Source organism: Talpa europaea, assembly GCF_964194135.1.
Source record: "Talpa europaea genome assembly, chromosome: 10".
Lineage (NCBI taxonomy): Eukaryota > Metazoa > Chordata > Mammalia > Eulipotyphla > Talpidae > Talpa > Talpa europaea.
Window position 1 is genome coordinate 25,066,741 of NC_140077.1, and position 27,527 is coordinate 25,094,267.

General features: G+C 40.3%; 1 protein-coding gene across 2 annotated transcripts in view; it reads right to left on the minus strand.

The window, feature by feature from the left end:
* The window catches only part of PLCE1 (phospholipase C epsilon 1), a gene marked incomplete at both ends in the record, with an annotated part of 213,908 nt that overhangs the window by 111,705 nt on the left and 74,676 nt on the right, over positions 1 to 27,527 (minus strand). For both annotated transcript variants that reach the window (XM_084245919.1, XM_084245918.1), the window contains one exon: positions 18,089 to 18,377. In XM_084245919.1, coding sequence (XP_084102045.1) covers positions 18,089 to 18,377 — 289 coding nt within the window. The remainder of the gene's footprint in view (positions 1 to 18,088; positions 18,378 to 27,527) is intronic.

Here is a 27,527-nt window from a genome sequence, read left to right on the forward strand (position 1 = left end):
ACATCTGCACTTCTTAGCAATAGGACCTTTTGTTAATTAATGTTATCCAAATTCAAAAAAAAATTCAGCAAGACAATCAGGACTCCTTCAAAACTGACACGTATTTACAGCTGACCCATGAACAACATGGGTTTAAACTGTGCAGGTCACCTATGAGATTTTTGAGGACATAAACTTATGGTATCAACAAATTGGATTAAATTTGGGGCCTCCCTGGTGGCGCAGGCGGTTGAGTGCAGCACTGTGAAGCTGTCCACAGTCTCTGCAGTGCCGCTTCAATCCCCGCCGGCCTCAGAGCAACCCACATGGCTAATGGACTGCTCCTGTTTCGCCCGCTGCTCACCTCAGCATTGTATTTCATCAGTCTGCCTGTTCTGTTCCCCGCTCTGTCTCTGGTGAATCCTCTCACCCTCCCACGCATCTGGCCTGTACCCTGGTTCTTGTATAAATAAAATAAATCTTTAAAAAAGAAATAAGAGTAGCATCACAGCATCAAGGAAACATCACAAGGAAATTTAAAAAAAAAATTGTAGGCAGTTTTTTTAAATTAAATATTAGATTCATTAACTATATTTTAATCTTTGAGTGGCACCATTCCAATGATATAACCTAAGACAGAGAAAGGAGGGATGTTGATTCCTTTTTATAAATGATTTAGAGTTGGCTTAAAGACTTGAAATCTCAGGCAGAGTTGAAAATTGCTTTTCAACAGGGAGGCGATAGGTTTAGAGAAAGTTTAGTTAATTGGAGAGTCTCATTATCTGTTATTGGTTCTCAGAGCAACAAATCAATCTTGTAACATGTCTAGCTTGTCCTCAGTCTACTTGAGAAAGGTTAGCTCACAAAATCAATGAAGCATATTATTTTTTAGTCAGCACTTCAAAGAAAACAAAAAACAATATGCTTAGGTTGAGAATTAAGTCATATTCAGATAAAATAGTTCATCATACTGAAAAGCCTAATAGTAGAAAAAAATCTGACAGAATTCCTACTAGTAAAAATAACATCTTTCCAAAGAGAGATGATGAATTCACTATAAAAGCATGAAAAATCTAGAGACTTATAAAGAAGAAAATAAAAATAATCTATAATCCCATGCCCAGGTATAATTGTTGTTGCTAATATTTTTGTTGAAACATTTCATATTTTTTCTATAAACACACAGTATTTACAAAACTTTAAGTTTTTAAATAATCTTACTCTATGGTACACATTTCTCCAACTCTAAAACTAGTCTTCTAATATTTGATTTAAATAACTCTTTTGTAGTCAATATTTATGTTTACTACCTTTGATGCAATTTTAAATAATACTCTGAGGAACAGTGGAACAGTATTGTAAAAATATCTTTATATGGACTTTTTATGTCATATAATAATATTGCACATGAGAAAAACTCACATTGGAAAATTTCTAGGGAGCAGTAGTTTCTTTTCTTTTTATAGTACAGTAACTAGTGGTTTTAGCAGTATCTCCTACCTATTTCTGATGACCTTGGGTAAACAAAACTAACTGAGCAAAAATTCATTCAGTAAGCAGCAACAGCATGTTGCTCTGTGTAGAGTACAATGTTGAATAGAATTGGTGAGAATGGATATCTTTGGTTCCTGATCTTAGGTGGAAAGCTTTCAGCCTTCCACCATGAGGTATTATGGTGGATTTTTTACAGATGTTCTTTATCACTTTATGCCACACTTGTCATAAGTGCAATTTATCAAATGCACAATATTAAAATATCTGTAGTATTCACAACAGAATACCCTTCTGCTTCTATTTTTTGAATGCTTTTCTCTTAAACGGGTATTAGATTTTTGTCAGATGCTTTTTCTGCATCTACTGAGATTATGATGTGGTTGTGATCCAATTGTTTATTAATGTGGTATGTTAATCTGAATGATTTTCTTGTTTAACTATACATTTATTTTCATATTGAGATACTACACGTTTAAGTACAGTCTGAGAAGAGCTTCATGCAAAAGCAAAAGACATTTATTGTCTATTCTCCATTCTGGTCCTAATTTGGATCTGTATATTGGACAAGAACAGATGGCAAACTGGGGCATGATAGTAACCATGGATTAAAATCACAAAGTTTCAGGGGCCTGCTTAGTTGCTGAGGGGTTAAGTCTCAGCACTATTACTGCTAGGGCCTGAGTTTGATACCCAACCCCAGAGCTAACCCACAGATGACGCAGCAGACTTCTGTCTCACCTACTGCTCTCCTTAGCAGTGTATTTCAGTAAATCTGCTTCTTCTGCTCCCCATTCTGCCTCTAGTGAATCCTCTCACTCACCATACCCCTGGCCTACACCCCAGTTCTTCTACGCAAAATAAAGTTAAATAAAATAAAATCACAAAATTCCCGATACTTAAAAAAAATGGCTTGTTTTAAATAAAGGAAATATATATTTTTAAAGTTCATATTGAATGTGCATTCCCTATTGTTGTTGTATTAAATCACACTTTCAATCCTTGAAGATATGAGTGTTGATCAACAAATCTCTATGACTTGTAAGATAATTAGTGCTAATTCTGATTTAGAACATTGTAGAAGCTATCTCAACCAGACTTAGGATAGGTCAAAATCACTTAATAAGAAAAACACATATGAACCTGGAAATTTTTTTTGCCTGTAAAAGCCAAAAATAATAGTACCAATTTCATTACTTGCTAACTATTTAAGTATCTACTTTAGTTCTCTCTACTACTAAGTATGATTGATATTCTACTTTACAGTTGAGGGAACTCAGAGAGGTTAAGTAACTTGCCCAAATATTCACAGGTAGTAAGTAGTAAGGCCAGGATTCGGATTCAGGCCCATATGACTCCCAAGACCAAGTTTCTTACCATAACTTGCACTTTGGGTACTAGAATTTAACTTATGCACATACACAAAACTATTTATTTCCCTTTTCTAGTAAAATGGGGCCAAAATATGGAAGGTCATATGATTCACAGTGTCCTACTTGTTGACCAAATGCTATTTCAAGTCAAAGACTCACTACTATGGGAATTCAACTATGTGATGTACTATTTAGTAGTGAACAAGGCTGTACTGGAACTGCTTTGTATTTAATTATGCAGTTAATGACTTTTGGATTATGATTGATTTTAGTAGATGATATTCACTAACATAAAGCAAAACCCATCTGTAACAAGGAAAACCTAGCAATGCTAAAGTGGTTAATGATATATTTGAGGAAATTATGACTTAGGGCATTAAAATCACCAAAGAGTTGTTGTGTACAGGGAGCCTGATAATCTCCAACTCTAAACATAACACCGTGGACCAGTGTTCTGGCTCTGGACACTATACTATGTTGGCTTTCCTTTCAACAGCGATGGTACTGGTTTCTGGGTTTCCTTGTAGCCTTTAGCCTGAACTCTATAGGTCTCAAGCCTCTTCTGATCTTTCTTTTCCTTTCTTTTTTATTTTATTTTTGTGTACAAGAACTGGGGTGTAGGCTAGAGGTTACAGGATTCCCCAGAGACAGAGTGGGGAGCAGAACCGGCAGATCTACTGAAATACCTGCTCAGATGAGCAGCGGGTGAGACAGGAGATGTCTGCTGTGCCATAGGTGAGTTAGCTCCCTGGCTGGGTATCAAACTCAGGCCTTAGCCATGATATCAGTGAGACTTGGGGAGGACCTGATCTCATACTGGAAAAGCTCATGTTAAGGTATAAGCATCACAGGTAAGTTGATGCCTTGAAAATGTGTAATTCCATTTCTGACCTCTCACTCGATTCTATCCTAATCTTCTGTCGGGAGTATCTACTTGAATATATAAATATCTCAAAGTCAAGAGATATTTAGATATTCATTTATCCATATCCCAAATCTTAGAGGCATTTGCTATTTGTCCATGCCCTGTGCTGAATCCGCATTCATTCATCTATCTCTTGCGAGAATTGGTCTCTTCCACTCCATTCTCATTGTTTTCCCTCACTCACATTTACATGCATGTCTGTAAGGGTCTCCTGACTGTCTCTAACATGAGAGGCCCAGAGGAATCTTTACAAAACTCCTCTTAGTCAACATCCAGGGGCTTAGAAAGGCCATTTGACCCTGTGAGGTGATGTCCATGATGGCAGTAGAAAGTAGGAGAGAGAGGAGGTCAGCTCAATAGAACTCGTAAAGAAAACATGTGGTTTATACACATCTGGGAGAGATCTCATACTTTCTGAAGTCAGATCTTCTCTGATTTACTATAAAACAGTCATAAGACCTGGAAGAACAAGCTGCTCTTGGGTGAGTTGAGCATCAGAGACAACAGGTATTGGTTGGAGAAATGAACTCTGGAGGCAAGAACCAGGAGGAGCTGCTGGGCAGGTCCTTGTCCTGAGGTTTGCCTTGACCAGAACCCACCTGTAGATCCAGAAGGGACTCCAAACCAGGGCGCCCTGCCCAGCTCCTTATCCCATGGTTCCATCTGTGTTCCCTCCATCCTGCCAAAGCTGACATCTTGAAAGCTAACCCTAGGTGCTTGCTGTTTTTGAAATGTCTTTTTTGCTCCATCTCTACATTTTTATGGCTTTTTGACAGACTGCTGATCACTTTATATTCATTAACTTTATCCCATTATAATTCTCGGAGATATCACTCTGCATCATTTCTACTTTACAGGCAAGATGATGAAACTCAGAAACAGAGGAGTTAAGTAATTTGCCCTAGGTCACACAGCTTGTTTGTGGTAGATCTGGGAATTTAGGGATATCACCTTATCACCTGTCACCGAAGTTCATACTCTTTTTTTTTTTTTTTTTGAAGTGGTCTTTGCCAGTAATTTATATAACATGGCTTACTGTAGAAATTATAATTTATAATAATAACACAAGCCAATCCATACAGTATAATATCTCCTAATAAGTCAACAAATAAATAACATATGCCAAACCAATGATAGATTATCAATACTGTTCCAAGCAAAGGGGAACTTCAGAAATAAGATGCTTGGGGTAATCAGGTGTCCTCAGGTGATAAGCTGCTGAGAATTGTGAAATATAACTGATTTCTGGTTGTGTTTTGAGTATTTATTCTGTCCTGTCCGTGATGTAAGAAGCCAAAGTCCATACTCTTAATTGCTAGTATTTGCCTCCTGCGTATCACACAGCACCACGTAACCCCATGTTCATGTTAGTCTCCTTGTCAAGTAAATCACCATCTTGTAGAGAGTAAGAACCATCATGGTTTCCACTCAGTCAATGCTCCCTGTGTTGTGCTGTATTTCCTGGAATAGACAAGAGACAGCCAAGAGCTTCAGACCAGGTCCCATTATCCTCTTTGACCTCTGGGTTTATGAGCATTGGGACTTGGTTCTTAGCTACTCTGGGCCTTGGTTTTGTCATTTTTCAAAACCAAGATTGAACAATGGGGAGGGAGGGGCATTGTTTACTTCTTCCATCTGCCCCATTCCCCGTCCCCACATCATGCCCAACACAGTGGCCAGTCCACAGTGGGCTCGAAGCTTACTGCATGGTGAATGAATGAACATTCATAATTCTCTGTGAATGTACCCCCCCAATTAAAAAGGGGAACAGAAAAAGAAAATATACCACTTATCTGTTATGGGGAGAGATGCACAAAGTCAAGCTATTTTATGATATAGAAACTAACTAAACTATCAGACTGGAAACAGTGACAAAGGATATTGAAAATAGAATTTGAGGTTGGGAACTTACCAAGACCCTGTCTATGGAAAATGTGAATGCTCCCTGGAGCTTTTCCAGCCTAGTTCCTGAGCATGCAACACAGTTCCAGAATATTTAACTTGAGCTTTAACATCCCATTAGCAGAAAAAAAAAAGTATTGTGTATGTTATAGGTTCACAATGCCATCCATTTGTGGGTTTACAACCGAGGTGTTAGGACACTTTGTGAAAGACTCGAGTGAAGCAGCTGAAATGAGACATTAACCCACCCGGAGATCTTTGAGGCCTCCAGCCTTTCCCCTTGGGTACCTCTGAAAGACATCCAGCAAGTTCCAATTTGGGCAGGGGTTTGTTTATTCTGCTTGGTTCAAATCAGGGCTACAGATCCCTAATGGTTTTCATGTCTCTAAAGGTTTTCCACATTTGGGCAAGATCTATGCCTTGTGGAAGCCCGAGGAGGCCCTGCTCCCAGCCTCTCTGGCTGAGCTGAAGCCACCAAGAGCGCTAAAACACCCTGGCTCTGGGGAGAAGGTTAACAGTGTCTACCCCTTGGCATGAGCGGGTAGATTTTCACAATGGTGCTGTGTTGTAGTAAAAATGCCTCCATTCTTAACCAACTGCAATTTTTATTACACTTCATTTTTTTCCCGGTGATGCTAAATTTTCAAGACTAGCCTTTTTCTGTAACGAGTGCCCTGTGCCAAGGAAAACGAAAAGGGCTCCCGCTGGCTTCTGGTCCTTTATTTTGAGTGCACCATTCCTAATCTGAGAATAATTGCTCAGGTCTGCCATGACTCTCCTTCCTCCAGAGGGTATCCCTGCCTCCAGACTCTGGGCCTAATATGCACGGTTGATCTAATCTTCCTAAAATCCAGTCTGCTGAAGAGCCCAAGATGGTTCTCTGATACTTCAGGTTCACATGATTTGTCACCTCCTCCCTGAATTGTCACCATCCTGGCCAAATGAACCTTCTCTCTCATTGTGTCCAGCCAGGAGATCATTGCTGAGAATCATTCCCTATTTGTTTCCCAGGCACTGCCCTCATTCCTGTTCCAGCCCGTTACCTCCTGTGCTTTTCCTGCCTGTCTCCCAGGGAGACACCGAACCAGCAATCAGTTCAAAGATGACTTGTGTGTATCTAGACCCATCTCCCCTTTATCCCAACTTCCAGCCCAGTCTCCCACATTCGTGAACTGAAATCCTCGACAGCATGTGTGAATCTCAGAATCATCCAGTGCAGAGCCAAGCCGTAAAACAGTGAGACCCCCACTTGGCAGAACCTTGAAGTATGGCCATGTGTGGCTGGGGAGGGGGTGTGGGTCAGGGCCAGCCCACCCCTCAAGGGAGAATGGTGGCCTGGGGTTGCTGAAGGAGTCAGAACTCTATAGTTTATTTAAAAGAATTATTTATTTATTTATACAAGCACTGGGTACAGTCAGAAGCGCAGGAGGGTGAGAGAATTCACCAGAGCCAGAGGGGAGAGCAGAGCAGGCAGACTGACGAAGTACACTGCTGAGGGGAGCAGCGGGAGGCAGGAGAGCTCTGCGCGCCATGTGGTATGCTCGCCCGGAGGCCGGGGATCGAACTGGCGCTGCAGAAGCTGCCGGCAGCTTCGCAACCCAGCTCAACCACTTTGCCACCGGGGAGGCCCAGAACTATATTTTAATACATTTCCTAACATGAAAAATACTGCCGTTGTTAAAGGAAAACCCATAACCTGGATTTGGCCTGTGAAGGAGTTTTTACACCCCAGGTATAAGCAGACTCTACCACGTCTCTTAGAACACAGTGAGAGTGGCATGTGGAGGAAGAAGCATCAGCAGTCTTCAAGGACCTGGAAAGTGAGTGTCTTCAATCCCTTCTCATCCACACCATAAGCCTCTCTTCTAAATTTCTTGGAATGCTGTTACCAGGAAGTAGAGACAGCTGGGTTACTAGCCCATTCCTCTTTCTCCCACCTTCTCAGAACAACAACTCAGCACTTCAGCTAAGATGATCTGGATCTCCATTTCAAATAATCACTTGTTTTTGGATTCAATAGCCATGGCAATTTTAAGTGTAAAAAATTTTATTTGGGGTCTAAAGGTTGGAAAAGGCAGTGCAGGTGGGGACATCTCTAGTTTGTTTTTATCAGACTTATCCTTTTGTAACAAAAAATTTATTATGTTGCTTTTTCAGGTTAAAACCATCTGTTGGTGTTCCATTGGTCCTAGCGATAAAGACAAGGAACCCTTAACAAGAGCCTATATAATTTGTTTTGCCTCACACATGAAAATAGGTGCCTTAAATGAGATAACACCTAAAGACAACATCAGGGTATAAGCACCCCATACCTTTGAGTCCTTGTTCTGACTTTCTTGATGAACCCTCTACTTCTCCATTTAAATCTCAAACATGTCGGGCCTCCCCTGGTGGCACAGCGGTTGAGCGTTGGGCTGCAAAGCTGCTGCAGCGCTGCTTCAATCCCCGACAGTGGGCGAGGGTCCCACATGGCGCGCAGACCTCTCCTGCCACCTGCTGCTCCCCTCAGCAGTGTACTTCGTCAGTCTGCCTGTTCTCATCCCCGCTCTGGCTCTGGTGAATCCTCTCACTCTCTCTCACACGCCTCTGACTGTACCCAGTGCTTGTAGAAATAAATAAATAAATCTTTTAAAAAAGTGTTAAAAAAATAAATAAATCTCAAACATGTCACGTTCCCTGCTGCCACATAAATTACTTCTGATGAGAACACTCTTCTAGTTTCTCCTCTCTTATTTATATCTACTGGAACTTTAGCCCTCAGTTGAAACTTTGCCTCAGAGAGACCTTCCCTGCTTGGGTCAACCCCCACTTCTAGATGTTTTCATGTAGTCATGTACCTCTCCCTTGTAACACCAAGGTGACACTGTCACTTTTTTTGTAACTACTTTTTACCTACTGATCTTTAAGTTTCAAGTGCAGAGGGGATAATGTCTGGTCTGTAATCAGAAACTGGTAGTGCAGCTATTTAATAGTTATAAAGTAGGGCCTCCCCGGTGGCGCAGCGGTTGAGCCTGGGTTGCGAAGCTGCCCACAGCCTCTGCAGCGCCGGTTTGATCCCCGGCTGCTCCCCGGCTACCGGAGGAGGGTCCCACATGGCACGCAGACCTCTCCTGCCGCCCGCTGCTCCCCTCAGCAGTGTACTTTGGTCCTTCTGCCTGCTCTGATCCCCGCTCTGGCTTGGTGAATTCTCTCACCCTCCCGCACTTCTGATTGTACCCAGTGCTTGTATAAATAAATAAATAAATCTTTTAAAAAAATTAGTTATAAAGTAAATAAATTCCCACTACCAGTGGCTTCTCCTTGGTGTGCTGGGGCAGGATAATGGTATGGAAAAAGGATTTTCCCCAAAGATACAGAGGAAATGAGATGCCTCTCCTAACTTGAAGGTTGGAGAACAGAGGTGACCTAACCTCTTTGCTTAGTAAAGAGACTCCTGGACCTTCTAGTGCAGGTTTAATGCAGAGAGTCAGAGTCCTCCTTCTCCCTTTCTCTTTTCTCAACAACATTGTGGGCCTACTTTGCAGAGATAAGACCTGCAAGAACACTTATCAACTGGCCCTGGGTATGAATACAGATGGGACGCTATAGATACAGACCAGAGAGAAGGCTTTCTGTCTCACAGTGGGTCAGCCAATAACTCCCAAGAGGACAGGACTCTCCTGTTCTGAGACCAATGAAAATCAAAGGTTTAAATGTGCCTTCTATGGCTCTCAGATGACCTATTTTCTGCAGTCACCTTCAGTCACACTGGGCAGGGTCTGGACAAGTCCAAATGATTTTTGTAAATGAGGCCTGAAAAATAATCTTGCTAGTAAATTAATTTTTTATGTTGTTGATGTTCATAGGATAGTATCAAATGGCTTCAAATATTCCTCCCTGGTTTTAGTATATATAACTGTGTGTTTATCTAGACCTGTGTTTCTGGGTTCAAAAAGTACTTTCTGAGGTCCTTTGCTGTACCAGACATTGAATGGCTTTTATTTGTAGAGAACAATACACTGGTTTGGTCCATTAGCTAACAGGAGTCCCTTTTCTGATTTGATTGATTCTATGTTGTTATTACTCAGATGTAGGAGGGAAGATTTCCTCATCTACCCTCATCATACCCTCCAGAGAATGCCATGGAAGTGAGGGCTGCCCCTTCACTCACAGGGATGTCCTGAGGTCCTTGGAGGTCACTAGGTCAAAGAGGCAGCAGGTACACAGGAAAATGATCAGTTTTGGAGTTAGATGGATCTGCTTTCAGATGGGGAGTTGTATGTATGTTGTACTTATATGTGTATACACACACACACACACGGTCAAGACACAGGCTGAAACCTGAATGGGAGATAAAACTGGAGTGTTTCCTAGTGGTTAAGAACTTGGATTTGGGCATTAGTGAGATTTGGGATCAAATGTTGGCTTTGCCCCCACCCCAGTTAAAGGTTTTGGTTCTGGATTTGGTAGTCTATAAGCCCAGATCCTGTGAGTTGCCAGGCTCTCTGAAACTTTTTGTACTCTGAGTTCCCTTCAAAGATTCCAGATTATCTATGATAATAACTGTTTGAAATTGATTTTAGATGAATCTGTTTATTAATGCAAAAATGACTCTAGGTATAAATAGGAGTAAAATACCCATCATTGAAACAAGGGTATTTCTAGTGATTGCAAAATCCCCAGGGAAAGCATCAGAGGGGTCATATATTTGTCCAGGCCTTCACAGAGTCACTTGTGGGATTAATATTATAGAAATCATCAAAAATATTAGTTGTCATAATGACATACTTTGTTAAAATACTTAAAATACTAAATACATACTTTCATTTGACAACATTTTAGACTTCCTTGGAGATGATAAAACACCTTGTTAGAATTCAGCCTATCATAAACACTTTTACAATGCCATTTAGATGCTTTAACTGGACTACTAATTTCTTGGTTTTTAGACTCAATTCCAATAGAAGTTTAAACAATGACTCAGACTATCTTGAGATTTTCTCTTCCCCTCCTCTTAAATATTTGCTACTGACCCACATGTTATTATAAACAAATTATAAGCATATTCCATTATGGGCTATAAATGTTCTCATGGACAAGAATTTTCATAGCTCATTTAAATGAGCTTTACTTCTTTAAAAGAATAAACAATTTTAGAAACACTCAAAAGGATTAGTTACATGTATGGAAAAACCTCATTTAATTTTACTGTAATGAATAATGCATCTTCATAAAACTGTACAAAGTTTAATTTGAACAGTAAATTATATGCCAGTAGTAGCTTTTTAGACAGGGGTCCCGATCCCAGGAGTAAACGCTTAGTATCATTTCTATTCTGGAGGGAAGAGAGATGATACAGCAGAGAATGAAACAGAAACAGAAGCTTCATAATATAGGTGAGGGCTTGTTTTCCTTATTAAGTAGGTGTTCATCTTTCTCCAGGCTCTTAAATGGTTTTAGAAACCTTAGGCTTCACTCAAGATGATGCAGGGACTTCCTTCTGAACCCCTACAACATATGCTGATTTCAACTGTAACTTTGAAACCATTCTAAAACTGCATGTTTATTTGTTGTCTTTTCCACTAGCAAGTGAATTCCTTGAAAGTTAAAACTATCTTATTCACTACTTCATCCTCAGAGTCTAGCACATGCTTGGCAAGGACTAAGTGCTCAGCAAATGTTTGCTAATTAAATGATGAATAAATGAATAATCTGATGCATGTGTTCTAAGGAAAACTAACTAAAGAAGTTATATCGGGTGGTCTAAGCCACTAGGTAGCTCCTCTTAGGTGTCCTATAAGGTGTGACTGCCCTGAACCCACAGCCAGGGAAACCTGGAGGACTCTTTTCCTTCTTGTGGACATCTGTGACTGAGCAAAGAGTAGAATTAATAACAGTGGTGGGCTGTTTTTGAAGGTGCTAGCAAAGGGTGACAGCAATCATCATTACCACATTGTCCTCCTCAGCATCACCATCATGATCCTAACATATACTGGACATATATTAGGTAGCAGATACCACATTTGTAGGACTTTCACAAAATATTCAGTTTACTAGCTGTTAAGCAAGTTTTTCTGGAAAGCCTTAGAATCTAATTGCTGCAATTTCTTTGGGTGTAGAGTTTCAAGTAAGTATCTTGCAAATATGTTTCTGGAACACGGCTCATTCCAAGTTTCTGTAAGTAGGACATGACATTTTTATAACCAATTCAAATATAGGAACTCCAAGTGACTAGGATTCTGGAGTTGCTGTCCCCACCAATCACCTATCTGAATTCAATGATTAGGATTTAAGCCATCCTTAATATCTTCATTTCTTGAAGTGATAGGGGGCCAGTGGTGAGAGTATGAGCAAATGACTTTTTATTTATTTATTTTTAAAAGATTTATTTATTTTTGCATAGGAGAACTTGGATGTAGGCCAGAGGTGTGTGGGGGGGTGGTTAGAAGATTCACTAGAGACAGAGTGGGGAGCAGAACATGTAGATTTTACTGAATAACATTGATATGGGGAGACAGGAGACGTCTGTTGCGCCACATGGGTCAGCTTCCTGGCCTGGGATGGAACTCAGGTCTTAGTGGTGATAGCACTGAGCCTTAACCCCTAGGCCACCAGGGAGGCCCAGTGTACACTTTTCATGTGTTCTGCACCTACACCATGTGAAGTTCTTTCCTTCCACACCAAGGACAAGCATCTGAGGTATCAGAGACTTCTAATTCAGAAGCCCAGAAAGCTATACATGGATATTCCTGCTGGGTGATCCTGAGTCAGGCAGGTTGAGGATGATACTCTAAGAAGCCTCACCTTACATTACAACCAGATAGCTCTTTCTAGAAGCCCAATTTGAGAACATCATGGTTTTACTTTGAACATTTGTGCCTCTCACTTTTTGCTAGGTAGAACCCCAAGCTCTTTATCATGAAGTACAGCTCCTGGAGACCTAGTTTCAACTGTACCTCCAGTCCTGTGTTCTGCTTACTTTCTGTACTGACCAGCTTGGGTCAGAGCAGCCTGGAAGACCAGCAGTTTCTCCACCTGCTCTCTGTCCTCTGGGGGAGGGTCCCTCATTAGCCAACACTCTAGGTCTCTCTCTAATCCACCAGGTCATTCTTTACAAAGTTTCACTGGGACCCACTGCAGAAAACAAAAGATTATGTTTTTATTTTTCGTAAGATGGGCTGGTATAGTTAAGGGGGGCTCTGGATCCCCAGGGGCAGCAGGGACCTGGGGATGAGGGGAGAGGAGTTCATACTAGGAAAATGGAAGGTCCCAGAGATAACCCAGCAACTGAGTAGGCCAGCACTTGATGAATTCTACTAGGATAGTAAGGGCTACCTTAATAGACCTGAAGCTTAACATTACATTTTCCCTGAAGCAAGAAATATTATTTTACAAATTGAAGACTTCCAGATAGGGTATTTTTCATTTTTCTTAGGAGTGACAAAGCACTGGGCCATAGTGAGCAGCAAATGAAATTTTTCAGTTGAATAACTGGTAAAGAAGGAAACCTCACATTATATTCAAGCATACTTTTAACCATCTAGAAAATAATTTCAAGGTCACAATACTAATAATTCAGGGGTTTCTTTAAATAAACTTAATTCTTGGAATTAGAACTATGTACTTTCCCTTCCTAGGCCTGATAAGCATGGAAAGGGTAATTGTTTTGACTATGAGGAAGTCAACTAAGACAACCTTTATATACCAAATTATTGATGCGATACAGTCAATAGGTCAAATATGTGTGTATTCCTATTATGATTACTTATTTTTATACTTCAAGGCATCATCTTCGGAAAATGACTTAAATTGAATATACTGAAAAAGTAAAATAAAATTAGTTGAAAATTTGTTGGAACTTTCTATTAGAAGAAAAATATTTCTATTTTAAAATAAGAACATTAGATATTTAGGGAATGTTTTGTTTTCATATTACTATCTATTTAAGTGTATATGACCTGTAACTTTACAGCTATTTTATATATACATATATATATATATATATATATATATATATATATATATACACACACACACACACACACATTGAGACTGGATAAAAGTGGACAGTGGTGTTTTCTTTTTTCTTTTTTAAAGATTTACTTTATTTATTTATACAAGCACTGGGTACAGTCAGAAGCACCAGAGGGTAAGAGAATTCACCAGAGCCAGAGCGGGGAAGAGAACAGGCAGACTGACGAAGTACACTACTGAGGGGAGCAGCGGGCGGCAGGAGATTGTTGCCGGTTGTTGGGATTGAACCCGTGCTGCAGAGGGTGTGGGCAGCTTGGCAGCCCAGTGCTCAACCACTGCACCACCAGGGGAGGCCCAGTGGTGTTTTATTTTCTACCACATAAGTTAAATTAAAGTTAAAAGCAAGTAAGCTTTGTCATGGTTATATGTAATTAATAAGCCCTTAATTTATCAATATGGGAATGAAAAATTGAGTTTAATGTATAAAATTTACTATTTTGGCTGGTACAATCTACATATTTGAAAACACTTAGTTGCCTTATATAGGAAAATCCCCTTCCTCATCACAACTTTATACTTCCAATTTTGCTATGTCAGTGCATTACCTTACTGTCACCTTACCTGCATTACCTTTCTCTTTCTTGCTCTTTTTACTTAATCTCTCTTTTGTAATTTTTAATAAGTAGCATATTGGAAGAAAAAAACAAAAACATGATGGATTTAGAAAACTTCCTGAGTTTGAAGACAATAATTCTTTAGAACTCTACTGCTATATGGAGTTGATCTTGAGATTCTAGTAAGATTCATGCAGATGGAAGAAGGGGACCCAGTTGGCAAGTAAAGATCTTAATTTTACCAAGCCAGTGGATGTCCCCAACAGGATGGTGTAAGGTCTCCATTTTGAGACAGCATACCCTCACAAGGCACGTTCTTGCTGATCAGTGTTTCATGCCAGCAATATTTTGCATTATTTGGCAAACTTTCAACTGAGTAGACAGACCATGCTTGATGGGTCTGAAGGCCCAAAACCAGAATGCTTGTGGACTGACTGTTGCCTATCTTTTTAGAGCCACCTGTACCACTGCAGGTATTCAAGCTCATACAGATATTGAAAAGTTAGCTGTATCCTGCAGACTTTGTGGAAGTTGCTAGGGTACAGAACTTTGACCAGTCAATCTCCTCCTCATCTTTGAATTTTTCAATTTTTTTTTGGAGTAAGATACATAAAAACTAATCTAACATCTTAACACTTTTAAGAGTACAGTTCAGTGGTTTTAAGCATGTTCATATTGTTGTACAGCCATTGCCACCATCCATCTCTAGAACTCTTTCATCTGCAAAACTGAAACTCTATGCCAATGAAGTAATAGCTCCCCATTCCCCTGCCTTCTGCAGGCCTCCTCCTCACCCCCCAGTTCCTGGCAACCACCTTTCCACTTTTTGTGCATTTGAGTTTGACTATTTTAAGTATGTCATATAAATGGAATCATACAGCCTTTGTCTCCCCCCCCCCCTTTCCTCTGCCTTTCTCAACGCTATTTAATCCACTTCAAACATGATCACCCTAATAAAAGATGTCATTCTTTTTGACTCTCTTCCTTATCCTCACTCTGGGAAAATTTTTTTTAGAAACTTTTCCCTGCCTCCCTTTTCCCTTCTTCACTCCATTTATAAAGCTTTCCATTTAAAAAAAAGTTACTGGTACAATACTTTTCTGATTCATTCATATGATGTGAGTCTTGAAATGTAATCAGCCATAAGAAAAAAACCATAGCTTTCAGCATCTAAAATCTCTGAAATAGCCAAAAGTTCTTCTCAAAATACCCATAAAAGTTTTACTTGAATTCTATACTCATCTTAATTTAGACTATTTCCCTTTAACAAGAAATAATCCTTTTAACTCACTTGTATTTCATTGTTCTAGGAGGCTGATTCCCAGTGTTTCAATAATCACATTTTGATTTTCATTTCATGGGAAGTGTGTAGATTTCAACTGTTATGTTAAAGAGGCTTTTGAGGACTAAAGTCTGGGAACCAAATCACAAAGTTTATAATACCCCTGCTCCAGGAAAGTGTTCTAAGTTCCACACAGCTCCTGAGAAATGAAACTGGAACACAAACCATTTATGCACTGGGTACTGAGTGTGCCCCACAGATACAGTTCATAGATTTTCATCAGCAATACAGAGATGAAGGCTGTTGGATAATCTGATGCCAAAGGACACACACTAAACAGAAGAAGAGGCAGACAACCCAGACACAGCAAGCAGACCCTCTGGATTGCCACCAGAGCTCAAGTCCCAACTAGTCAACATGCTGAAGTGCATCCATGATTCTATAAACACTCTGTCACCTCAAACATTCATATGGTTTCTTGATGCATTTTCTCCCACTGCGTGATGAAGCAGCATGGTTCAATGTGGCACATACAGACCCTTGAAAAACTCAAGGGAGAAAGCACCGAAGTTGAAAATGGTTCCAAGAGAGCAAGCCAGGAGCTGCAGAAATAAGCCTGGAGCAGGAAGCAGCTATCTAATTGTATTATTCAGTAGATGATACCTCCAGAGAAATGTCAGAAACCATTAAAAAGCTGAAAAATAGGAAAAAAAAAAAAAAACCTGTTCCCAACTCTTACATAAAATGACAATTTCAAGTTAACATACTAGCTGATGGGCCAGTGAGTCTCAGTGCAGGGAATGTGGATCTATGAGCTTTTGATCTGAATCAAGTCATGCAAATAGCAATTGAGATCAACAGACACACTAGCCAGCAGTTTCTTTTTTGTCCCCAGTAGTCAGTGTCAGACTAGAGGCAGTCTGCCTGGGTGAGAACCTGGAAATCTGTCCCTTTGTAATTAATGGAAAAGAAAGAAAGTAGCTTTTATTGTATTTTGTTTGTTTGAGGCCAACCAACCCATTTGTCACCGAGAACATTAATTCTTTCTCCAAACTCTTTGATCACTTAGAGCTACTTCCACATTATTCAGAATGTAATCTCTGTAGTCTCATACTATTCTTTGATTACTTGATACATGCAAATCTGGCTTTCTTGTTAGGATCACAAATAACTTAAGGCAAATAACTTGACTTGCACTTCATCAGGACCTCTCATAATACTTACACCCTGCTGGGCACAGAGCGGGTGTCTGATAAACATGGGTTAATTAACTTACAAGATGGAGCCCTCGGCTGGAGTCACAAACACTGAAGCAATGCCAACTCCACATGCCAATCTCAACCCAGCTTCCCAGAAAGAGCACTGATGCGGAAGGTAAGCTTGGCAGTCACCAAAAGCCGTATCACAGAGAAATCTTGAGTGCTCTTCATAGGGAAAGTGTTTACCTCCCAGAGACTCTAAGATCCATGAAGGCAAGAGCTGTGTTTTTTTCCCTACCCAGCACCTAACACATGGTAGGGGCTCAGAAAAAAAACAAAAACACAAAAACCCACGATGCATGAATGAAAAACAGATGAAACCAAGTTTTTCCCGTTTAGTCTATTTTTAACCCCTTGGCTTAGTGTTCCCATATCTTGAATGTTTCTTTCTTCACCATTTATAACCAATTCACAGTTCAGGTCACTCCAGAAAACAAACTAACATGATACCCAATGGTACGCAGGGAAGCATATAAGTCTTCTCTAAGAGTTCAGGGTATATACAGGGGCTTGGGGAGGTTGAGGATAAAGGTCATGGGCCTGTGAGCCTCGAGTCTGGGGTGTGCTGAGGAGGGACAGTAGATGCTCTTCTTGAGAGTAGGAGCCAGATGTCAGATTGAGCTCTTGGCAGCTCCCAGGCAGTGGAACGCTGCTCTGCGTGGTCCCCGTCTGGTTGGCAGCTTCCTGCCAGGGAAGGTTGCCAAGCGGGTTGTGACAGCTGTGCAGTGTGCAAGTCTCCGAGGCTCTCTGGTGCACTGCCTTTCCTGACCTGCCTGTCTGCTCTTCGTGGGAAGTAGCTGGGAGGTTCAAATGCCAAGAGACCCCGTTTTCTATTGGTTTTCATTTTTCAACAGGATGCCTGACTATCTGTCTCTCAAGATGGGAATCACTGGAAGATGGCCTTTAGCTTTCTGGTCTACACACACCTACTGATTCTGTTTAGGAGGGAGAACTCCATGCCAACCGCTGTCGGCTCTCATTGTGACCACATTTGTTGAGGAACTTGTTATCATATAATTGTCATCTGTCATGAACTACCACTAGGAGAAACTACCTATCCGAATAAATTTTTAAAAATATTAAAGATAGCCTTATAACCATTTATGCTTTTTGAAAAAGAATCATTAAAATCTTAATGTTATTATATGTCATGCTTACATCTTATAGGATTTTGAAAAAAGACTAACTTTTTACCTTCATTAAAAGTTGCTGATAAGTAAATTGCATCTTCCATCAGATACATAAATGTTAGCTTAGATTCTTTTCTGCACTCCAAGATGAAAGGTTGAAAGTGAAATTTCAAACATTACCTTTCAGCATCATGCGTCCAGTGGATCCTCCGAATGTACTGAGTAGGCCACTTCTTGCTCCTAAAGATGTGGTCGCTTCTAGGAGAGAGCCGGTGATGTACTGAGATATGGAAGTCCTTTGGAGGGTAGCACGATACTCACTTACGGTGTCCCGGACACACGGCTTTAAGCACGGGCCAATGCTAATCCTTTCATGGGCTGCCTCTGAGGTTGGGAGCTTTATGAAGAAATGGAGAAGAGATCCAATTGTATCTTCTGTTTCTTTTCCCCTTCTCACTGCATTGTAGATCTGTGAATAGCACACAGCACAGGAAGTATAAATCTAGTTTCTTAGAAAAGCAAATTAACTTGTTGACAAAATGCCAAGATGACTTATTAAGAAAGAAGGCTCAGTTGCTCTGAGCGCAAACACTCTTGAGCACTGGACTCATGCATTAACCTGAACATTCTACAGACACCATTTATTTGGAAAAGCTATGTGTAGTTATGAAATAGGCCATTTAAACAACTCTGCTATCAAACAGAGCACTTACAAGTTGTACCAACCAAAAATATATTCAGCTCCAATTTCTCCTCCTCTTTCTGCTCAGCAGAGCAAATCTCTTCTGCAGAGTGACAAGGGCAAATATTTCCATTTTGTCCTTTTGGACTTTCCTGAGCAATTGTCCCTGGTCTATTGGCCTCCAAGGAACACAACAGCTTAACATTCATGAGGAATCTTCTCTCCATGCTCAGGCTGAAGTGAGAATGAGAAGGTCACGGGAAGGAAAAATTATATAGCTAATCTCTTGGACATAATTCTTCGATCCATAAGCTTGGAGCAAAGTCTTTGAATTTTTGCTCTCTTCTTCCTCCCTCACCTCCCTCAGCTAATGAGTTGACAGATCCTGTCCATTCTTCCTGTTCTGTCTTAATCACTATTCTGATTTTCTCATCCCTTTTCACCTGAATTCACCAAGAATTATCCCAAGGAGACTTGGATCAAGACTATTAGGACAGATTCTGAACCATGATTCTAATCCATCCCAATGCAATTGTTCAACATGCATTTATATAGCTCCTGCTTTGTGGAAGGCACCGCGTTGAAAGATACGGGGTGTGTGCAAAGGATAACATGTGATTTTCTTAACTAGCAGGAATTTAGCAAACTTGATGCAAAAAAGGTCTTAAAAATACTTGTGCTTTGACAAACTTTGAAAGCTGACCATCGATCTGAGACATCCAGGAAGAGAGAGGGAAGGTAAAAATATCGAGAAGGTGGGAAGAGCACAATGGACTATCGTGAGGGGCTGTGGGTGCTTTGGCAGTGGGAGAACTACAGTGATAGAGCATACCTGAAGGGAGAGACCATATATTGCCAAAAAATTCACAAGGATGTAAGAAAAAGATACTTCATTAAAAAATAAGTTAATTGAAAAATGCTTGTGCTCTGTGGCTTGTTTTTTTTTTGCTGCTTTTGAGAACTCTGCAAACAATTACCATGTGAAGTCAGAGCTAGTTTACTGGAAGATAAGTAAACACAGCCCAGTTACTCCTGTCACCTTGGCTGCAAGCCTGCCAATAGCCAGACACACAGTGAAACTATCTTAGATCTTAAATCATCCAACTGCTGCCACACATACATGAGATAGCCCAGCAAAGAGACCAGCTGATCCACACAAGGAGAAATGCCCAGTCAATTCATAGAAATAGGAGCTAGCCAAATGACTGCTGGGAAAAGTCACTACGTGTTGGGAGTGTTTTTTTAACAAAGCACAAATTAATTAACAATGATGATGTATTGGCATGTACTGGCACAATGGTAAGTATTTATGCGTATGAGATTGAATTCAAATACTAACTCTATGAGGCTGATTCATTTTGCAGATGGGAGTGTAAGTCTAGAGAAATGGAGAAATACAGTCAACTTTACAGATAGTAAGAGACTGACCCGTATTGAAATTCATTTTTTTTGAGCTCTATGATCCAGCTTTATCCATTTCTCTAAACAAGGTCACAGTCAAAACCCAAGCAGTGAGAATAAAAAAAAAAAAACAAACCAAAATACCAAAAGAAAAACCAAAAAACATTGTTTGACAAGAGTTTTAAATGGTGACTACACTGTGATTTTATTGCTTTTATTTATGATAATTCCTTTCATAGTTACCCTAAATTACTTTTGAAAATAGTAATTTTATGAGTTGGTCATAATTTGATTAATGAATGACCACATATGTTTCCTTTATATGGAGATTTATAAATTCAAAATAAAAAGTGAAAAAAACATATAAATGTTATCTCATTTGATTGAGGTAGAAACTAGACAGACTACTGCTCTGTATGGGCCAACATCTTTCTTGAGATAAAACCAACATGTCACAACATGGAATCTGAAATTGATGAACAGACATGTGCCAATTTATTGGTTTAACAATTGACTTACATTTCTTGAGCACATACGATGGGCCAAGCCCAACTGCTGAGGATCCAACAGCAATCAAGAAGAGTTTTATTTTAGTGGGGAAGACAGACAATAAATTAGTTGGCCAAATGCATTAGTTAAAAATTGCAAACTGTTATATATAGTGAAGATGTATTTTGGATGTAGACTACAGGACTTGAAGTTGTCAGGAGTGAGGAAAGGAAAGAAATCAAAGTTTCTATATTTGACCATCATTATGTTCTGAATGATTTAAGATTTTTTATAGAGAGCTATAGATCAAATGCTGCAAACATAGCCCACATGGTCCCTGTATTTATTCACTACTGTAAATGGTGAATGACCCTCTCCATGGAATTATACTACTCCCACTATGGCAGGTGCTGCATTTGGGCAGAATGGCCTGGTTCTTATGGTCAGAAAAGCAAGCAGTACTTAGACAACACAGAGAAGACATTGGCAGTTTCTTGTGACTCAAGAAAGAGGGATGCCTTGTTAGAAACCAGCACTGGGACATGAAGTTCAGGCCCAAAACAAAATAAAATAAACATACTAAGGCTGAAAAGAGCCAGGGTAATTCAGACAGAGACAGACTCAAAGAGTTTAGTGTACCAAAAGGCATGAAGCAGCCAAACACACCATGTCCACAGCACCGACCTCGGAAGAAAGCTCCTTCCTTTACATGGCCAAAAAGGACTTTGTCTTGACTTCGGCTTGGGTCAAAGGGGGCACTTATTAAGAGGAGTCAATTTTGTACTTGCTCTGTTTCAAAACCTATCTTTTTGGGGTTATTGAGGAAAACTATGATGTTCCAATATCTGATAATATACCTTATGAAATCTTAGAAAGCTTGTCACTTATATATCCATTGACTCTTAGTAAGAATACCTGTAATAAGCTCAGTATTTATTTAGTGCTTAAAGTGAACTAGGGACTGAATATTGAGACCTGATTTCATTGAAACCTCAGGACACACATATGAAGAGTTCTTACTATCATCATCACTTAAAATAAGGAACTAATGTGCATATAGATAGCTAAGACTCACATTAGGACTCTCTATCTCTAAACTGGGATTGCTAACCCCCAAACTGAACAGTTAGGGAATTCTACTACTGATGTCAAAGAAACCACTTTCAAGAGAGAAGTAATTATAGCAACAATCTGTCCCTCTCTTTTTGTTCATTGTCTCTTCCTCTAGCATGTCAGCTTCACGAGGACATTTTTTTCATTGCTGTATCGCCAGCTTCTCAATAAGTACTTCTTATAGCTTCTCAATAAATACTTCTTGATTGAATCTTTCTATTCTACATCTTCACCAAATTTTGCTAGGATCTGCCAGTTTTGTGGTGATGAATCCATTGGATCCATGTCACATAGGTGACATTGTATTGTCGTCTGTATTTGCTGAACACCAAATTAAAAATAAATCACATGAAACGTTATCAAATTCTTACAAAGTACTCAGAATATTTGTAGCCAAATGAGGCTACTAACCAAATTGGGCCTATTATGAGAAATTTACTAATAGTTTAACATTATTCTACTATCATTTGCTGATTAGCTTAGAGTTAAGAATGCTTAATATTTTCTTATTCATCATCCTATTTTTTGTGATATGGATTCATATATTGGCTTTTCTAATTTTCATGCAACAAATACTGAGTTGTAGTTACAGACACTGCAGAGATGCTTGAAAACAATGACAGAAGAAAAAGAGAGATGAACCCTGTGACTGAAGCCACCCCTTTCTCCACATTATTCTTATCTTTAACATGAAGAGGTCAGCGAAAAATACCTCCAGGGTCTCTTTCAATGTTACTGTTCATACTCCTGGCTTTCTTAAGTGGGAGATAGGGGTTGTTAATTTCCTAATTGTGGTGGTAATTTCATTATTCTCTAATGCATTGTGTAATTAGGGGCTCATGTTTCCTTCCTTTTTATCAGTATTTCCCTGCAATATCAGCTGTCATTTTTTACTTGAGACTATATATTTACTTCTAATAGCACCTTTATCTGACCCATGATGTGATTTTTAAAGTACCTTGAGCAAGAAAAACAAATAATAATATTTATCTTAAGTATGTTGACTCTGAGTTAATATGCTGGCTAACAATGTTAGGGCCTCCCTCATGGAATCAAGTGTAAGAGACTTGTGCTGTGGTTTGGAAACCTCTTTTACTGCTCTCAAAGGTCCCTTTCCTAACTTCTGGAATCTAAATGGTTGAGTATGTTGGAAATTTGATTTCAGATGGATTTGTATATCCAAACAAATGCAATGCTATAAAACCTGCCAAATCTCCCACAGGGTCAACAGAACCAATGTGGCTGCTGGACAGGGGGTGGCTGCTGAGGTAGCGTGGACATCCAAGGGGCAGTAGGATGGGGAGTAGGATTTTGGTAGCAAGCTGTCACTTCCACTGTTCTTGATTCCACATTCCTATCAAGTGCTTGAGCAAAGAATTCCAGTCTACTGATAATATTCAGACAATGTACGAGACACATACTAACTGAGCTCCAGAGAGCCAAAAATACTTTGCTAAGGTCAGGCCAGTTAACCAGAGCTGTGCCACTGACCTCTACAGGAAGTAAGCCAAACCTCTGTCAGTACAGGAAACATCTAAGGTGCATGAGAGGATGTCCCAGGACATTTGATAGTCTGAGGATTTAATAGGGGAAATACCATTCTACACAACTTCTTTCAATCCACAATTTACGCATATATTAATTAGAATTTTGCCCTCTCCATGTACCCTCTCATGGACTTTAGCAAGAAATAAGCATTTTGTGCAAATTAAAACCACACTAAGATAACACCTTACACCAGTAAGAACAGCACATGTCAAAAAAACAAGCAACAACAAATGTTGGCGAGGATGTGGTGAAAAAGGACCACATCCTCCTGCATTGCTGGTGGGAGTGCAAACTAGTCCAACCACTATGGAAAGCTGTCTGGAGGCTTCTCAGTCTACTAAAAAATGGAGCTACCAGACCACCCAGCAATTCCACTACTAGGGATCTACCCAAAGGACACAAAAACAGTGATTCAAAAGAGCACCTATACACCTATGTTTATTGCAGCACTATTTACAATAGGTAAAACCTGGAAACAACCCAAATGCCCAAAAATAGATGACTGGATCAAGAAGATGTGGCATATATACACAATGGAATATTATTCAGCAATCAAAAAAGATAAACTCATGCCATTCGCAGCAACATGGATGGAGCTAGAAGGAATTATGCTCAGTGAAATAAGCCAGAAGGAAAAAACAAAATATTGGATGGTTTCACTTATAGCAGGAATGTAGGGGAACTAAATAAGACAGTGTAAAAAAATAACAGTACAATACACAACAAAGCAAAAATGGACAATTATAAATCAGAGATATCCTGCAAGGGAGGAGGAGGGAGAGGGATCAGAGGGAGGGAGGGAGGAGCACAGGGGACTGAGGTGATGGTGCACAGGTGCACTGGTGAGGGAAACTCTATGGAGACTACACCTGGGGGGGTGGGGGGAAGGAAACATTGTTTAAAAATGAACCATGATGTAAAAAATTAAAAAGTAATTAAAAAAATAAATGTATAAGTCCTGGAAAAAATAAATATTAATATATAATTATTAAAAAAAGATATAAGCATTTTGTTTTCTCTTTTCCAATTGTCTGTATGGGGATTCTATATGCTTCCTTCATTTTTGTGAAGTAGGGAAGTCACTGCTAACTCCTGTTGCAGGCTGTGAGTTCTGAAAGGGTAGAGACTATGTGTTATTCCACATTTTGCTTCCATCACAGAGTACACGACTTAGCATGACACAGGCAATGAAGAAACATCTGGAGCCTGAGATCCAGGTCCACAAAGTGTGGGTCTTAAGAAATGCAAATTCTTGAGCCCCGTCCCATATCTATGGAATCTAAAATTCTGGGGCTGGGGACAAACAGTCTGTATAGCAACGAATCCTCTAGGTGATCCGGATGCCCCCTTATGTTTGAGACTCATTACCTTAGGCTTTAAGAAGAGCATATTACTATTCATCGCTCACTGCACTTCTCATATTGTCCATCCCAAAAACACTCTCATCCATATGGTCTTCCTTTTAAAATGGGAACTTTTGCAGGCAGGGGTTATTAAGGTCCTACTAGTCTTTATTTCCCAAAGCTGGGAGCTCAGAGTCTAGTGCAAGGCAAACTTGGCTAATGCTAGCTGAAGGAAGGGGTATCTCTGGCAGGAATTCCCTGTGGTTGTAAATGCAACAGGCCTTTCTGTAAATGATGTGTCCAGCTGAATGTTTCCAAAGATGAATCACTTCGGAGATACTAATTCTAATGGGAATTACCATACAGATGAATCATATTGTAATGAGAAGACCTGGCTGCCAAGGATGCCTCTTGAAAAGGAAAAATCAAATCAGGACAAATGGATTATGTTGTTAGGCTTGTGATGTCAGGCTGTGAATTAGTCTGACAGAAGGGATTTAATGGTCTGAACTACCAGGCTCCCTGTAGCTCTAAGAAGCAACGGGTCAATTAATGAATCACATGGGGACAAAGTCCCTGCAAGACACAAAACAAACTTCCACAATTCCTATAGGTTGTGATGTCCTGACTCAGGGCTCAGGGGCAGCATCCTTGCTAAGGTGTGCATGTCTGAAGATGTGAGGGACAGAAAGTTCCTGATGTCCTGTAGATCCAGGTGTTGTGTGTCTACAACAGGTGGAGGGGACCAAGGCCAAGCCAATGGGCCAGGTTATTTGATGCCTGTAGGTCCAAAGTACCTCCATTCACATCATCCTGGCTTCTAAATCCTTCCCTGTGTCCAGCTAGATAGGGTCGGTGTTGCCACCTATGCTCATGGTGCCCAGACGCCCCTTTCTGCCTGGGTCATCGCTACCTGGACTGATACGTTACTCTCCTTTGCTCTTCAGTTCTCATTTGGCTGATGACTACCTGAGACTGATCGGCCAGAACACACTGCTCTACTGAAATGGAGAGGTAAGAGTCTGGTTTATTGCTTCACACTGGTCATGCTGGGGACAATGCAACATGCAGTAGCAGTGAGAGTATCACTGGTGCTTCTTTAATGGAGATTACTGGAGAACATCACAGGCAGTTATAAGCCAGGATCAAATGGGAAATGTGAGTTCTTTATCTTTAGTTACACAGCCCGTGAGGATCCCAGTGGTAATAATAGCATCAATGCCTGAATCTGTAGAGTTTCAAAGTCATGCCTGCTTATAGGACCTGAGACAACTTTGGACTCTCAAAAGCCACCACCTATACTTTCTAGTTAGTTACTAGTATTCTTAAAGTGGTGGGGCCTCTCCTATGCTCAAGACTAAGTTTGCTTGTTTTTCCACTCAACTCTCCTTGTTGAGGTGCCTGCACTAGCCTTTGCAGCTGGCCAGGCTCTACCCTCTGATATTGGGGCTGGGAGTTGGGGAGATCAGTCATCTCCCAGCCTCCTGAGAGGCATATGAACTCATACGGAGATATCTTGTTTGTTTTCTGGGCCACAGCTCCACAATCAGTCATATTCTGAATTCACTTTGGAATTAGTGTACCAAACTATGCTATAAATGCAAAACCTTAGCACCGTGCTTGGCACATAAGGGACACTCAATCAGTAGGATCTTATTAGTCCTCTTCTTTAATATGGGAGTTATGATGAATTCTCCTGTTTTTCCCTTTCTCTCAATTCTCTGCTTTTTTCTTTCCCTTTAGGTTGATCATGAGGTGTTTTCTCCAACTTTCTTTTGTTTCCCATGGCTTTTTTACTCACAATTTTTTTATCCCTTATTTCCAGATCCCCCATTTTATTTTCTTTTTTACATTCATCCCATTTTTTTTCTTGCTCTATCCTGATCTTGTTTTTCTAACTCTCTCCTTATCTTCTCTTTATTCCCACTGCCCATCTCTTTCCTCTACCCTTCTATTCTCTTCATTCTGGATCCTCTGACCTTTAGTTTCAGGTACAAAGGAAGGAGGGAAGAAGAAGGGGGTGAGTTGACCAGTAGAGGCTGCAACCAAAGACCCTCATCCATTTGTTAGAGGACAACATTATTGAACATGGTGTTATGTCTTCTACCAGAAAGCTGAGGTGATTTATTTCTTGAATGTCTTTCCTCTAGTGTAACCAAGATAATAGCCACCAGAAAGAAGCTGGGGCATTTTCCCCTCAGTCTCCCAAGGAAAAGGAACTCAGTAGTTGAACAACACTAGACCCACCTTTAGGAAGTTGGTCTGACCTTGGCTAATTGAGCTGACTGCAGGAATGATGGCATCTACTTCAAAGCCTCATGTCCACTAACAAAACGTGAGAGCTGTTTAGAACAAGCAGTACTGACTCTCAAGTTTCATCCAGGATAGAATCAGGCTTAACAATCAGTTAGTGAATACATTTCAAGCAGAGTGAATGGAATAGCTAGTGATGGGTGAAGAGAGTCCATCAAACTTCCAGAAGCCAAGAGCTGGCACTGAGCTCAGATGTGTCAAGAGGACATGGAATGTGGGAGATAGGTTACTGCCTGCTATGGGAAAGACAGAAGGGGCTGGGACAGGATAAAGTGGTTCAGGAAGTACAGAATAGGAGGATAATGCAACCTGGTGAGGGAATGTTGGGAGTAATATGTTCTAGAAGGCCAGCAGCAGGCAGTGTCAAGCAAGTGAGATGTTAAGAGGAGGGAAACATAGTATTGGTCCAGAAGCAATGACCTGGGCAGAAATGGGCTTCTGCAAGCTCTGAGAATAGATAGGCACACTAATCCTATCTGGTTGGGCAAAGGGAAGGAGGATAGATGATGGAATGAGGTAAATGGGGCACAGTCCTTGCCATTAGAGGGGTTGCCTCTGGGAGTAGCAACAAGGCTTACCCAAGAGAGTCCTCTGAGAAACTTGGGCAGGCAACCAATGAAGACACCATCTCTGGCTGCACTTTAATTTCTGAAGGGGAAGAAATCTATACCTACCAATGTCTTCCTTTGTTTGGGCTTCACCCATTCAACAATTACTTACTATATACTTT